Source organism: Gorilla gorilla, chromosome 6 (genome assembly GCF_029281585.2).
Source record: "Gorilla gorilla gorilla isolate KB3781 chromosome 6, NHGRI_mGorGor1-v2.1_pri, whole genome shotgun sequence".
NCBI classification, from domain to species: Eukaryota; Metazoa; Chordata; class Mammalia; order Primates; family Hominidae; genus Gorilla; species Gorilla gorilla.
Window position 1 is genome coordinate 47,690,691 of NC_073230.2, and position 16,698 is coordinate 47,707,388.

Below are 16,698 nucleotides of genomic sequence, written 5' to 3' on the forward strand. Positions count from 1 at the left end.
AGCTGCTTGGGTCACATAATCAGAGGCCAGTGCTCTTGATCTTTGCAGAGTGAGAAGGGCCCAGGACAAAGGATGGCCCTTTATCAGAAGGTTCCTCCTGCCTCACACCGTGCTGGTTTTCTTGCAAAAGCCTTTAAGGGCCAGAGGGCAAAGGTCAGGCCTTTTCCTTCTTCTGTCCTCTGCTGATGCAAATAGCAAGTGTTCCATTATCCCTTGGGTCAAAAAGGAGAGAGACTGAAAAATGGTGGTCAAATAGTTGTAGGATCTCAAATGCTGAATATTTCCTAGAATATCCACACATGGAAAGGATGGTTATTTCTTCTCACTCTAGTTCTATGGAACTGATCAAAAATAAAAATAAATTAATTAGGAAGAAAGGTGGGTTTAATTTTGTGATTTAATTCCTAGAGCTCACTGGCAAACAGAAGTAGAGATATATTCAGGAACAAAGGGTCCTTTTAAATGTTAAATATAGAACATTATTTGTTGAGCAAATTCTGCTATGTTACTCAAATCCTCTGGGTCCTTGGAGACGCTAATGGAAAACAAGGAAGGTTCCCTTCATGCCGGCACCCAGTTCATTGTGGACAGACTGCTGTTTCAAAGATGGGCTCTGTGTTTAAGTGGATACCACACTCATGTTTGTTTGTATACATGTTTAGTGTCAGAAATTAAACAAAACCATGGTATAGTTGTTATGTCATCAGCTGCTGCATTTTTAACTTAGTTTCTTTAAAATCAACAATAGACTTACCTCTTGAAATTAATGCAACCAATCAGGTTAATTACTCCTCCAAGCTAGTGGAAATACAATATTGTTGACTGTCTGGGGTTAATGCAGCTGATCCCACCTGCTTGTGAACCCCAAGCAAATGCAATGATGTGACCGACATGTCTCAGCCGACTGAATGGATGGAGGCACTGAAGAAGCAAGCAGTTCTATTCTGCACAAGGACAGGGCTCCACATCATCACCCTTGCCTCAAACACAAAGCAAGTGTTGAAACCCGCCAGAACCTCCCAAAAGGAGATCTATTCCTCAGCTAAAAGCAAGCAACGTCCTTTTAAATTCCCTTCTATTTATAAATAATATAACCTAATTGTAGAGAAAGATAGGTTGCCTTGCATATTATTTGAAGCAAAGTGATTTATACCTAATAATGTGAAAATTTCCCTTGAATTATAAAGTACAGGAAATGCAAATTCAAAGGATTGTTTTAGATGCTTTATACAACATAATATAAACAGTTACCCTCACTGCTTGTCTGCCTGGAAGAACCCTCACTTGGTGGGAAGCAGAGCGCTTTTGTAGTATCATCTCATTGAATTTTCCCAACAACACTTTGAGGGAGATTCTGTAATTATACCCATTTTGCACATGGGGAAACTGAGGCACAGAACAGCTAGGTAACTTGGTGAGGAAGTGGGAGGAGTAAATATAAATCCAGGAGGCCTGACTCCAGGGCCTGAGCTCAAAACAATGACATTATGTTACTCTTTTCATTTATCTGCAGAAGGTCTTTCAAGAACTATTTTAAATTAAACTTTTAAAAAGGAAGTATTTATAGAGGGAAATAAAGCAAAAAGTATGAAAAGAATACTAGCCTGTATAGTTGTCAGTTCAGACTTAGAACAGTGTTCCTCTATAAATTGTTGCAGCCTCATCTACGTGGGCACGTGGACAACAAATCCACCTGGGTTAATCTAATGCAGTTTTTTTCTCTCTCTCTCTTTTTTTTTGAGACAGAGTTCTGCTCTTGTTGCCCAGTCGGGAGTGCAATGGCACGATCTCAGCTCACTGCAACCTCTGCCTCCTGGGTTCAAGTGATTCTCCTGCCTCAGCCTCCCAAGTAGCTGAGATTACAGGTGCCCGCCACCGTGCCCAGCTAATATTTTGTATTTTTTTTTTTAGTAGAGACAGGGTTTCACCCTGTTGGCCAGGCTGGTCTTGAACTCCTGACCTCAGGCAATCCACCCACCTCGGCCTCCCAAAGTGCTGGGATTACAGGCGTGAGCCCACACACCCAGCCGTCTAATGCAGTTTCTACAGTAAAGGAATTTGCAATCTTAGAAGTCAAGGCGAAGGAGCAATAGGGATTTTTATGGAAGCAGAGGTCACCCACACAATCACGTATCAGGCAGGTCATGTTAAAGCCCTGCTTTCTTGAAGCATCTGCTGTTGTGAAGCCTGGTGGCAAGTGAAGGACAGTCCCACAATGCAGACACGGTTAGCCTGGGGACTCACTGCTGAGGCGGGGAAGGCTGGCTGGGAAGAAGTCACATGCCAGCGTGTGCATGGCCTTCAGCAGATCAAGAGACCCCTCGGGAATCTTTTTATTTCCCCTTGTGATCGCCATAGTGAAGCATGTAGGTGCTTCTTAACCTTTTCTCAGTTTACACTCTGCAGAGTTCAGGAACTTAGACATTTCTTTAGAAACTGCCAGTGCCAATGCAGAGATGTCCACTGTGACCCTGAAACACTTCCTGCTCTTCCACCTGCTAGACTGTTGGCCTCTAAAGGGCAAGGATGTGAGTTTTTTGTTTGTAAAACATGATCTTATATAAATTTACACTAAGCCAAGTTTCAATTGACCATGTGTAGATTATCTCCCAACATGGGGGCCAAAAAACTGTGCACTAAAACAGGGTTGTATGGCTCTGAGTTAAGAAAAGTGTCAGTACACTTTTTAATACTAAAAAAAAAAGCGTTTTAGTGAGAACAGTTATTTAGCTTTTTACCTCTTGACCCACAAAGCCTAAAGTATTTACTATCTGGCTCTTCACAGGAAAAATCTGCAGACCTCTGTAACCCAACACCCCTGCCAGCTCCTACGTGTGCCTTTTATGTGGGAATCCCCCAATCTCCTTTTATTGTATTATTTTAATTATGCTGTAATTATCGAGTAATGTCCATACATCACCTGATGCCACTCCCTCTTCCTGCGCCCAGTGCATTACATCTGGCCTAGAATAAAGGAAGTCCTCGAAACATCCTTGTGAAAGAAAGGCATTTCCCATTCCCTTCTCCTCACAGGAGGGATTTTCCATCCCGCTCCTTGTGGGTGCCTTTCCATGCTGTCTGTTTTACCTTTCTGCCTGTGTTTCTTTTTCTCTACCAATTTCCTTGCGTTTCTCATTATCGCATGTGCCACCTTCTCTCACTCTTTTTCTGAAATGTAGAAGCGGGCATTATTGAATACTTAAAATTATTTTTTTTAATGCTCACTTTAGCTCCTGTTAAAAAAAAATTTGTAGGCACCAGGGGTTTGTTTAGGTGCTAAGAATTCAAACATAAAGAAACACAACTCTGGCCCTTGATGAGCTTACAATCTAGAGAAAATATCCCCACCTTTTGTTGGAGGCTAATTTCAACAGCAGAACAGCAAAATAGCAGAGGCTATGTTTTTCTCTTTTAAAACAACTGAATTATTTCATATTATTATGTGACTTTTCATTTTTTTTTCCCAGTCATACCATTGTCACTTGACTGGAAGACAGTTTCCACTCCTGGATAAGGAAATGCAAATTAATTTCACATATAATTCCACAGGCATGACTAAGAAAGAACATCTTTGGTTAAAACACAGAATACGTTTTAAAACTAATGGTGGCAGCTTTTGGATTTGATTCTTATTGGAAACAAAGTCATTTATACACAATCATGTTATTTTTCCCTTCCATTAGCCAAAATAGCCAACAACAACAACAACAACAACAACAACACAAAACCAACAGTAATAACAAGAATTGAGTGGACATAAATAATGACAAATATATGTAGGCTAGACATATCTATATGTATGTACATGGGCTAGTTGAATTCTAAAACAGAGGTAAAATCTGTTCTTCAACTAATATTGACATCTATTGCTAATCTTCCATGTGCTTTGAAAGTCAGCAGATATTTACACATTAACCATTTAATGTAGATAGATTATTTCCCATGTATATCATTTGATACTAGTCTTGGGGCTCTGGCTGCTGTCAAGACTAGGATAACATGTACACTAACCAGTTCTGGTGATTAGTTAAAACAAACATAGAAGCACACATACAAGTGCACGCTCACATCCAACCAGTCGTAATTCCTGGTGTGTATCTGAGACTTTGTGGGGTGTCAGCTACTCACAGTCATCTATGCTCATACACAGATACACATGCACACATGTATATACAAGACAGGCATACATTGCCCCAGCAACCCCGTTTGACACCGATCCCCCGCCCCTCTTGTTTTTAAACTGTTGGTGACACCTTTGTCCCCCTGATGGTCCTATTCTCACTCTGATCAGGTTTGAGGTCTAACCTTCTCTCCGATTGCTTGGACCTGCCACGGGGGATTCCAGACCTTCCGGGCTTCTTTCCACGTGCCCGCTAGGGGCGGCCAGCTCGTCTTGCCACGGCCCAGCGCCGTTCGTGGACTCCGGGTCCAGCTCAGGGCTCTGCATGGAGTCGGGTACCGACTCGAACGCGCTGTTCTCCTCCTCCTCGTCGTCTTGCGAGGAGAAGACCGTGCTCTCGGAGATCTTGGCGCTGTCCACGGAGGAGAAGCGCGTGTGGCTGGCGAACCTGTTGCCGTTGTAGCAGGAGGGGCTGTAGCACGAGGCGCTGTAGCACGAGCTGCTGTAGCAGGACGTACTGTAGCACGAGGAGCTGTAGCACGAGGGGCTGCAGCAGGACGCGTCACAGCCCTCGCAACTGTGGTCCCCGCCTTGCCTGGGGCTGGAGTCGCTCTCGCTCCCGGTGCTGGGGTGCGTGTCGCCATCCTGGGCCGCGCCATTGGCCAGGCTGGGGAAGTGGCCCCCGGAGTGGCCAGGGTGCGCCGTGCCTGGAGTAGCCCCCTCGGGCTCTTCTCTGTCCTCTTCCAGGGCAGACGGGTCAGCGGCCACCGTGTCCACCTCGCTGAGCCCATCCTTCTCCGAGGAGTCCTTGAGGGTGGACTCCTCCTCCGCGCCGTCCTCCTCCTCTGCCGCGCTGCCGCCCTGGGCGGAGGGCATGCTGTGCAGCAGGGTGTGGATGCGGATGTAGTGTGTCCGCGGGGTCTCGGGGTCCCCGCAGGCTGACGCGATCACCGTCTCCAGCTCGGACACAGGCAAGGAGCAGGGCCTGCTTTTTCTCTTCACCGAGGCCCGCAGCTGCAGCCTGCCCTCTCCCTGCTCCAGGGTAGACACATCTCCCTCCTCCTCCTGCTCCTTCTCCTCTTCTTCCCTTCCAGCCCGGCTCTGGGTCATTGCTTCCTCCTCCAAGGGCTCCTCCTTGGTGCTGGCTGGGGCTTCACCGTCTTCCAGCAGCAGTGCTGACGCCTCCTCACCCAGGTCCAGCTGCTCGGCCAGCTCTTCTGCACTGGGGGCAGGCTGGATGTCCTTTTGCACCTGGGCCAGGAGTTCCCCAGCCTCTTCAGGTCCCACAGAGACCATGCCCTGGTCTCCTGCCTCCGTGATGACTGCTGCTTCCTCAGCTGGTCTGGAAAGCTCCATGCTTTGGTTCCCTGGACCATCGGGGACACTGCCCTCACCCAGCTGCTCTGGCTTCCAGCTCTCAGAGGACTCTGGTGCCTCAGACCGAGGTTCCCCACTGCTGCTTTCCATCAGGTTGTTCATGGGGCTGTCCTGAATTTGGGCTGACTCAGGCTCGGTACTCAGGGAAATCTCCTCATCATCTGCTGGTAAGAAGAAAAATATGTCATTTCTCCCAGAAAAGAGCATTGTGGTGTTAGGATACCCTGTGGGACATGTGAGCCATCACTAAGGGATTTCTACATTAGGATATTGAATGTAGGTTGATGAGGGTTTCTCACTGGCCAGAGCTCTAGTGAAAAATTCTGTAAGAATGAGTTCTTGCTATGTTAACAACAACTTGCAGTCATGGATATATTTCCGAAATATGTTTCAAAAAGGGAATTCATCTTTTGGTTAAAATGCCCAAAGCCTAGCACTAACCCAGTTCTGGGCACATAGTAGTTGCTCAACAGTGTTTGCCACATGGAATGACTTCCAGGGATGAGGGTAGTAGTGGTGTTATTTATAGCTCCTTGATGATTATATTTAGTTAATTGCATTTGCTCAGAATGTTTCCTATGCTTAGGTCCTGCAGGGTGGCATAAGGGGTAAGCAGGATTCTCAGGCAACCAGATTCTTCAAAGACTGGATGAAGAATAGGAACAATCACAGTCATTCAATATCTCAGGCTGGAAGGTTCCCAACATTTAGAGTTTATTCCAATTTAAAAAAAATAAGGTCTTCACCTCAAGCAGCCATTCACGAGGTAGCATCCAGCCAGTGTTTAACTCTACCTTCCTGCAGCTGTTCTACTGGATTCCTGACAGATGTGAAATTCCCCATTTCAAATGCATTAGTGCAAGTCACTAAAGAAAATCAGTCCCTCTGGTGAGCTGTAAAGCTGTCCTTATGGCTACACCAAAGGAAGAGTCAGTTGTATTCTCAGAATATAGAAATAGACTGAATTTGAAAAGACAAAATAGTCAAGGTGTTTTCTTACAATCTAAGTTGTATATTGGCATAGGAAAGTACACCTGGAGTTTAATGAGTGGGTAGTGATAAACTCCAGGCTCTAAGTTCTCAAGAGCTTCATTAGACTTAACAGCAACTTGTAAATGGTCCAGGAGGTCCTAACAGTTCTCAGTGTGATCTATATTGAGATGTATGGGGGCTGCAGAAGAAGAGCAAAAATAGAATTATGAGGCATCTTATCATTCGTATTTTGAAATCTGTTTTAGCATTAAATGGAACACTGGATGATTCTGGAGTTTTCTGTCCTATTTATACTTTTCTTGTTTTTCTGTGATATTATAAAAATTCATTGTACAATTATAGCTCTTCAACATGACATTCTTCAGCAACTGGCTAGTCTATATCTAGTTACTAGGTAGAAAGATGTTTCACGTTCATTCATTCATTCATGTATGTGATGATTAAACACCTATGTGGGTGCTGGGAGTAGGATGATAAATAAGACAGAGCTCCCTATCCATGTTGGCCTCATTGTTAACCTTCAGTCCACTGTCTACTCTGTACCTTTGGGTCACTAGAATGAAGAGGAGCTTCTCTATCAGGGGGACAGCAACCTGGCTTCCAGAATAGATCACTGGCTTCTGGACCTCAAATGGAGAAGATAACCACAAAACCTAGGATATGTCTGGAGAGAACCATGGTTATTGTATTTTAGAAAAAGGAACCACACTTATGACACTAGCCTAGGACAAGACATGAAGTTCATGCTGAAAATACCTGGGTGGATGGAGGAAGTGATCTCAAATCGGAATTGCAGCTGTCCACTCACATGATCTGTTGGAAGCCTGCGGCCAAGTGTGTAGCTGACCACCCTATCCCTAGAAGGAAATAAGCACCATCACAGTTCTGGTCAATACCTCTCTTCCTAATGACCATGCAGTGTGCTTTCTATACCAGTGGGTGAGGCAGGCAAGCCCAGGGAAGTCCTGATGTGCTCAACAGCAATACAAAACTGTAAGGAAGTCCTTATCGAATACAGATGCCCCTTGAACTACCATGGATTATGACCCAATAAACTCATCAAAAGTTGAAAATACTGGCAATTCAAAAATGCATTTAATACATTTAGCCTACCAAACATCATAGCTTAGCCTAGCCTACCTTAAAAGTGCTTGGAACACTTACATTAGCCTACAAGTATGCAAAATCATGTAACACAAAAACAAAACTATTTTATACTAAAGTATTGGATATCTCATATAATTTATTGAATACAGTCTACTGTAGAGTACAGTATCACTTGTTTACCCTGTGATCACATGGCTGACTGGGAGCTATGGCTTGCTGCTGCTGCCAGCTTCACGAAAGTATCATGTTGTGTATCGCTAGCCAAGGAAAAGATCAAAATTCAAAATTCAAAATTCTATGTATGGTTTCTGCTGAATTCATTGTAAAGCAAAAAATGGTTAAGTTGAACGGACTGTCTGTATTCTAAAGCAGGGGTAGGGTAGGCAAACTACAGCCTGTGGGCTAAATGTGGCCCACCACCTGTTTTTGTGTGGTTGTGAGCTTTTCACATTTTAAATTGTTGGAAAAAGAAACAAAAGAAGAGTAACATTTTGTAGCATGTGAAAATTATATGAAATTCAAATTTCAGTGTCCATAAATAAAGTTTTATTGGAGCACGGCCATGCTTGTTAGCTTACGTATTATCTGTGGCAACTTTCATGCTATAATGGTAGAGTTGAGTAATTTAGACAGGGACTGTGGGCCTTGCAAAGCCTAAAATATTTACTACCTGGCCCTGTACAAAAAAGTTTGCCAACCTGTGTTCTAAAACAGAGAGAGAGAATAAAAAAAGACACGGATGTCCTTGGCCTGCTTTTCCTGTGCAGATTGCCATTTTCCAAATATGTCCTCAACAATGGACAGTGCCAGCAGATGCATATCTTGTGGTATATATGTAATGTCTAAGAAAGGATGCTGTCATGGTTACTGGAGAGTCTGTGGGCGCTACAGAATGGCACCTGCTCCAGGATGGAGCAGAGCAAGACTTGTGGGCTGAATTCTTTGGCTTGTGAGTTCCACTTAACACCAATTGCAGGGCTCCACATGTAGGGACCCCAAGTCTCCACCCTGGACTTTCATGCCATCCCCTCCACCCCCTCAAAGCAATTTCTTAATTATAAAAAGAAAACTTTCTAGAGGCAATCAACCTGAAACTTTGCTATTATATTTTCATTAACAATACAGCTTCAGCAGAGTAAATTGCCCCTTACCTGGGCCTAAATAGGAAGAGTGACCACCTTTGGATATTCAGGAGTTAACAAACCCAGGGTACCCAGTAATAACAAACACATAGCCCCAAACCAGTTGTTACTCAGATGACTCTGTATTTATTCAATTTATTAGTTTGTGACATGAAAATAAAAAGATAAATCACTGGCTGATAGTGTTTTAATGTTTCTTTCTAGAAAACACTGGCATTATGAGACAACCTATATCCCAACAAGCCCCTGACTTAAAAATTGTTCTTTGATAAGCCATGATTTAGTGTTTGGAGTTCCTCAGAAGTCCATTAAGTAAAGCATTATGTGCAGAAAAAAATAGGATGAGCTTCAGTATTTTGTCTATTTAGAAAGAGCCTTTGGTCAATATTATGAAGTAGGTCTATTATGACCATAACAAAGACATCCCGAACCCAAAACTTAATTGAAATCAGGGGAGGCCTAAAGACAATCAGACAGTGGCACAAAAATTACATTTATTATGCTTTGCATTTACTTTCAGGGCTTTTCTTTTTTTTGCTTTTCACCCACTTAACAAATATTTTTTGAGCCCCTGCCATGTGAAAGGTGCTGCAGTTGATACAAAGCATGTCATACATCGCCCCCGCCTTTAAATAGCTTATGTCCAGCTGGTGGCATAAGGTAGGACCACTAAATAATGGTTCAAGACAGCCAGTGACACTTCAATGCGAAGGTGAGATGGTTAGAGTTACAGGCAGACAGCCAACAGAAGCCTGGGATTTTACAGGCCAAGGAATCGAGGGAGGATTGGAAATGAGAGTGCATGTGTGCCCAGGGGGGAAAGGTGCAAATATCTCAGGGCAGGGAGGCAGCCAGTACAGGTGGAGCCAAACGTTTCAGAAACCACGGATGCAGGGGGCTTTATGGGGAGAGCATGTGCTGAGGGCAGAGGGAAGCTGCGGTGCAAAGTGGATTCACTTTTGTTGTGGGTGCACTCTGGGGTTCTGCCATGGCTCAGGCTGCATGGCCACTGCTTCCATGGCCATCACCCCAACACTCTGCTCCTAACCACGGTGGGACACCTCCGGAGGAGGCAGCACTGCAGAAGTGGCCCCCAGGGGCTGTGGAAGCAGAAGGCTTTGGAGGAGGAGCTGCTCTGCGCCGCCACCAGGGGGCAGTCTATCATCCCATCAAAGAGGGTGGGACGAAAAACGCCTCCATGGCTTGCTGTTGTTGCCTCTTGGAGAGGTGTAAGCTCAATCACATTCGATCTGTGCTCTCCATTTCCCTGGGTGGCAAGAACACTGGGGAAATCATAGCTAACCTTCTTCTGGTCGGGGACACCCTTTTCCACCTCAGGTACTTGCTTTCAGCTGGGGATGTGCCTTTCCACAGTGGGAGGCTTGGAGGGCGGGACAGTGCCAAGAAGATAGGAGCCGGCAGCTTGGACTTAGGAGAGAACTCAGCATGGGAGGGCAGAGGGGCTCTGCGGCTGCAGCGAGCTGGAGAGAGAAGTTCTGTTCCATACGTACGAACTGGTATCTATCTAATGCATGCTGGGCGGCGGTGCACTGGGTGCTGGGGTAGAAAGAATCCCACACAGCCCCTGTTTTTGTTCTCCAGCCCACCCCCTGGCAGAGGTGCTAACAGCTGTGAGAGCAGCCAGTAGGGCAGAGAAGGAGAAAAATGAAAAGCGTGGCCCACAATAAACTACAGAATCAGCTCTAGGAACCCTGAGAGAAGCCTGTTGTGCGGGGATGGCCCTCGGACTTTGCAGAGACACAGGTGTGAGTCTGAATTCCGGCCGGATCTCTGCCACCCACAAGCCTTGGGTTTACATAATTATTGATCCTTTTGAAGCCTTGCTTCCTCGTGCAGGAATGGTGATAATGCTGTCACAGAAGCATTATGAGGACTAAATGAAATAAAAAAGATCACAAGGAATACCATTTTCTTTTGTGTTCCTACTACGTGCCAGTGACCGTGCTAGGTTCTTTATGTACACTTTTTGTCTGTTTAATCCTCACAACCATGAATGGCAAGTGCAAACACTGCATGTGACACGTGACTGCAGCTCCATAAACTCAGTTCCCTTTGGCTGGAGAGTTAGTGGCAGGTCTCTGTGCACCCTGCTGCCTACACACCATAAGGTTCCAATTAATAATAAATGTCTTTATGATAATTATCCGTGATTCCAAAGTCCTTCTGATAATCCAAAGAACTTTAAATTAAGACACTTGGAAATTCTGCATATTTTTCTCATTCTTTTGCTATCTTTGTAAGGGTTACATTGTATATAAATATATGTTTATCAATAGAAAGCTTTATTTAGTGTTTTCAAATGTAGTCCCTGTTACCTAAAGAAATACATATTATACATAGGGCTGTTATCTGGTCATAGTCCACTTTAATGAGAACCATGAGTGGACATGAATGTAAAAGAGACAAAACAGAAACCCATTCTCATATACAATTGAATTCTGTGAGCATCTTAACTGCTGTCATTCCATGACAATCATGCTTTCAAATTCTTATCCATGTTATCTAGCATCTGCAGATACTAGTGTCTTCTAAGTAAGAAACTCTACAGTAGTTACCCAGTATTTCATCTTGTTATGGAAATGTCACATATGATTAAATCTTATATACCAGACCGGCATATGAATGAAATAATATTCTTCATAGTAAAACAAACTTTAGTTTCTACCTGTACAGAAAAATGCCCCATTGAGGGCTTCTTCTAATACTGTTTAATATTTTTAATAGGATTTTTTACTCTCTTGGGTAAGTAACCAGTGTTACACATCAAGTGAAAGGGATGGGTTTGTTTAATCTAACGAACACTTATGTTGGCTCAGGCAACATAATTAGTAGGAAAAACAAAGGAAATATAATGATAACATTTTGACTCTCTGTGAGACTATACTATTGCAGCCTACAGTCCACCTTTGGGCACGACCTGTTGGCGGGAACCTAGTGATAGTAAGATCTCAGTCACAGGTTTACCCTATGGCGTGTCTCTCCAGGAGTCTTTGAACGGGCATCGACAGCTTTCCCAAGAAGCGCTTGATGATGGGGCGGCTCTTGGCAAACTTGTCCTTCACCTCAATTTCCAGCACGTCAGTGGGCAAGGACACAAAACTGAATTGCTGCAATGAAAGAATATGTCACATCAATTAACTGAGAGGTTGGAGAGCTGGTCAATTCCCAGTCCATCTGCCTTGATGCTGTCACTGTAAAACATCCTAGCTATAATATACATATATATAAAAGGTCTCAGAAATGCTGTCAACCTGTTTATTCAGTAAATGAGGGGCAGCGACAAGATGCTTCTGCAGGGCTTAAAAATAGGCTTATTCTTTGAGATTCAAGCAGTAAAATCAGCAAGCTTTAAAGAGAAAGAATGCCACCAGAGCCTCATCATACTTGATTGAAGGTATTATCATACTTTAAGAAAGAACAAGCACAAACTCACCTGTAATTAAGAAAATGTACTTTAAATAAACAATGCAATATAGTTTTTCATGATTATGATGGAAGAGATTTCTAGAAGTTTGGTAATACCCTGGATCCTTGAGAGGGGGAAGAGACAAGAATTCTCACACTGTTTTGGTGGGAATGCAAATTGATTTGACCTTTGGGAAAGGAACTGGCAATATTTACTGGCATTTAAACTGCAAATTCCTTCAACCTAGAATTATATTTTTAGAGATTTTCCTTCTGGATTAATTTGCGCAAATGTGCAAAAGATACATTTAACAGGGATGTTTATTGGAGCATTACTAACAATAGTAAAAGACTGGGGAAAAACCCAAAACTGTTTACAAAGAGGAAACTGGTTAAGTGAAGGCTGATAAATCTTTGAAACTGAGAACTCTGCCTTCGTTAAAAAGAAAGGGGTGAATCAACATGCACAGACATGAAAAGACACCCGAGAAACTAGGTGAAAAAGCAAAGCACAGAAGAATACGAAGAGTAGGATTTCATTTGTACTTTGAACTGCAGAGAAAATGTCGAGAGGGGGATGCTCCAAACTGAACTCCAGGAAGTGGGCTGGTAGGGGAGGGAGAAAGCAGGTCTTTTATATTTTACTTCATTTGATTCTAAAGTATTCATTTGTTAGCCGGTTATGGTGGCGGGCATCTGTAATCCCACCTGCTTTGGGAGACTGAGGCAGGAGAATTGCTTGAACCTGGGAGGTGGAGGTTGCAGTGAGCTGAGATTGCACTACTGGACTCCAGCCTGGGTGACAGAGTGAGACTCCATCTCAAAACAATATACACAAAAATTTAAAAAAATACTTGTTTGTTAAATAGTGTATAGTGTGACTTTTAAAATAAAACAATAACAATTAAAGGAAGACCGTGACCATCAGAAGTTGGCTTGGTCAACATGAATGTCAGGCCTCAGAGCCCAGGCTAAGCCATCATATCCCCTGTGATCTGCACGTATACATCCAGATGGCCTGAAGTAACTGAAAAATCACAAAAGAAGTGAAAATGGCCTGTTCCTGCCTTAACTGATGACATTACCTTGTGAAATTCCTTCTCCTGGCTCAGAAGCTCCCCCACTGAGCACCTTGTGACCCCCACCCCTGCCTGCCAGAGAACAACCTCCTTTGACTATAATTTTCCACTGTCTACCCAAATCCTATAAAACAGCCCCACCCATGTCTCCCTTTGCTGACTCCCTTTTCGGACTCAGCCCGCCTGCGCCCAGGTGATTAAAAAGCTTTATTGCTCAGACAAAGCTTGTTTGGTGGTCTCTTCACATGAACACACGTGAAAATTAAAAGTGTAAAAAGGAGACTCGGGAAGGTAAATGTTGGCAATGCCCAGCCCAAAATACCTGGGAGGAGGAAGTCTTAATTAACATTGAATGTTACAGTCCCCTTAATCAAGGGCTGTGAAACACCTGAAATAAATACATATTTTTCTTTTATTCTGATGAATCCTAACAGCAATCCTTTTTTTTTTTTTTTTGAGACAAAGTCTAGTTCTCTTGCCCAGGCTGGAGTGCAGTGGCACAATCTTGGCTCACTGCCTCCCGGGTTCACGCCATTCTCCTGCCTCAGCCTCCCGAGTAGCTGGGACTACAGGCGTCTGCCACCACGTCCAGCTAATTTTTTGTATTTTTAGTACAGACAGGGTTTCACTGTGTTAGCCAGGATGGTCTCCATCTCCTGACCTCGTGATCTGCCTGCCTCGGCCTCCCAAAGTGCTGGGATTACAGGCGTGAGCCACCACGCCCAGCCTAGCAATCTTTTAACTTTAGTTGATTTCTATTTATAGAGATTAAATATGTTGGGCATGCTAATGTGAGTATCTTCTTTGTGGCAGTCAGGATGAGCTAGGGCATGCTGCACTAACAGCCAACGTCCAAGTCTCAGGGGCTTCAAGTTGTATTTCTTGCTCACATTCTCACTGTGGGCTGATGGAGCAGCCACCCTCTCAAGCATTGCCAGTTACAGTGACAGAGGCAAAAAGAGCTCCCCCTGTAAATAAGTGTTCACTTCCAAACATAGCTCCTAGACACAGGCCCCAGCCACCCTCAGGGAGCAGGAAGTATAATCCTATAAGGTGCCTGGGAGATGGACCACAGAAATATTTGACAAACAGAACTAATGAGTTCCACAGTGACCATGCGGTACATCTGATTGCTATTATAAATCAGTTTTAGTTAACTCCTATATAACTCCTAAGAACTAATCATTCCCAGTACTGAGAAAACTGAGTTATGGACATGTCAAGTTTGAGGATCCAACCCAGGAATAGGTACTACTCTAAAAAGGCCTTCCTAAGTGAGAATCCAGCCCTGCTGATTGTCTCAGGTCCTTAAAACTTCTATGTCTTTGGTCCAGTTATTCCATTCTGGAGTGTATTATAATATATCTTCTAATCTAAATACCCAACAATAGGTTAGGTATAGGTGATATGCACATATAATAGAATAGTTTAACTTTTCTAAATTATAATAATTTATATATAAATATATAAAATTACATGTAACACTAAATGCTAATAAGATGGAAAATGCTTGTTTTGCAGTGTTAAGTAACACAAACAGGACAAATACAATTCATGATCACAATAATATGAATTATATGAATAGAAAAAGACTGGAAAAAATTACAACAGATTTTATAACAGTTGTTTTACCAAGTAAGAATATATTTTCCCCCATTTCCTTTTTCTGTATTTTCCACACTTTCTATAATGAACACCTATTATTTTCACAAGGAAAAACGTAATCACCTTTATTAAAATAAGACTATTTTTACCTACAGTAGCCTACATGGGACACTGAAGCTAACTTATCAAAATATATTATGAAACTTAGCGGGAGCTTCTGGGTTCTTTCCTCCCTCCACAAGAACTTTCTTCTTAAACTCTCTTCACACACCCATCCCTTCATCCCAGACATCAACCTCTCTCCCCACCAGGCCCTTGTCTCCATGCCATGGTTACTGGAGTCCATGTAGACCCCCAGCTAAGTCAGGCTCTGTTAAGAACTAGTGAGTAGTCCTGAAAATGTAAAAGTCTGTCTGTTTGTGGACCAGCTACTTGCACCCATGAGCCTCAAGCCAGTACATGGATTTCACCTGGCTACCCTGACTTGGCCTTTACTTCAAGCCTCTAAAGAACCTTTGGAGTGAGATAAACTTGGCTTTATTCCTAGCTCTGCACATCCAAGTTCTGGACTCTGTTATTCACAACCTCTCCAAACCTCAGCATCTTCACCTGTAGAATGGGAAAAGAAGGCCCACGCCATATTAGACCAAGTTTCTTCCCTCTCCATTCCTATTCTATCCAGACCCCACCTGCCTCATTATTTACTATCACCTTCTCCTTTTGACTCTCTGGTTATTGAACTTTCTTAAGTTTACTAATTCATTTCAGCTGGCCCTTAATGGCCACTAACCCTATACAGCTGTTTGTAGTAATCTGTAGGCCTATTTCAAATGCTTAGTATGCAGACAAAATCTATGATTGTCCTATTACTAAGGCACACTCTTTGTTTCCAGAGAAACGGCCACTTCTTGGTTAAAAGATAAATTTGTGAACTATATCTGCAAAAGGTTTTTTTTTTTTTTTTTTTTTAAAAAAAAAGGATGTATTGTTGCCTAAGCCCTCTGCTGGTTTGGGAATTTTATCTCTTTGCATCTTACTTCACCGGTGAAAGAAAACCAGTGTGGAAACGACAAAGCCAATCCTGGGCATCCTTGGGGGTCTGATGTCTGGCTATTTTCCATCTTTGTCCTTTACCTTTTGATCTGAGCTTTTCAGAGCAACTGTAACACATGCTTGGGCCAACCAATGAATAAATGGCTCCTCATCTTCTCACAAGCCGTGAAACTGTCCTAAACAAAAGTCTACTGGCACTCGGGTCAGAAAAGAAAGTTCCATAGGTCATTTCTTCATCAGAGCATCAGAGTCTGAATTCTCTTTCTTGGCTTCACTTTAGGACTCAACTGTCAGGCCTTTTCAACTGAGCAGCAACAGCAGGAAGACAGCTGTACAAGGCCCACCGCTGGGGCCACTATGAGCAAGAATGATGCACATAGTATTCCTACAGGGTCAAGCACCCTTCTGCCTAAAAGTAAACTTTCTTTTGTTTAAGCGCAGATGTTGGGATTCTTACTTTTGCTTTGACCAGTGGGTCTTAGCCTTGGTTCTCAGAATAATCTGGAAGCTTCCACAATAGTACCCATTACTGGGTCCCATTCTTGACTATATTAGACTCCCTTGAGAAAGCGGGGCACTGGTAGTGTTTAAAGCTTATCAGGTGACTCCACTGTGCAACTGGGTGGAGAACCACTGTTCTCTCAGTAATAATCTATTTTAATATCAAATAATGTTACAGTTAGGAAAGTATTTCTTACACCAAATCTAAATCTTCCTCTGTGGCTTAAATATTTAGTCCAATGATCTGTAAAGCATTCTTCAAACCTGAGTTTAATAGCTTATTTTTTGTTGGCAT

The 16,698-nt window shown here is 43.2% G+C and overlaps 1 protein-coding gene across 8 annotated transcripts in view; it reads right to left on the minus strand.

The window, feature by feature from the left end:
• The window catches only part of HECW1 (HECT, C2 and WW domain containing E3 ubiquitin protein ligase 1), a 449,170-nt gene that overhangs the window by 115,055 nt on the left and 317,417 nt on the right, over positions 1 to 16,698 (minus strand). For 5 of the 8 annotated variants that reach the window (XM_063708509.1, XM_055347689.2, XM_055347691.2 and 2 more), the window contains 3 exons: positions 11,725 to 11,867; positions 7,247 to 7,347; positions 4,306 to 5,661 (listed from right to left, as the gene is read on the minus strand). In XM_063708509.1, the coding sequence (XP_063564579.1) occupies positions 4,306 to 5,661; positions 7,247 to 7,347; positions 11,725 to 11,867 (1,600 nt within the window). The remainder of the gene's footprint in view (positions 1 to 4,305; positions 5,662 to 7,246; positions 7,348 to 11,724; positions 11,868 to 16,698) is intronic. The other 3 variants (XM_031013201.3, XM_063708510.1, XM_063708508.1) reach the window with 1 other exon arrangement.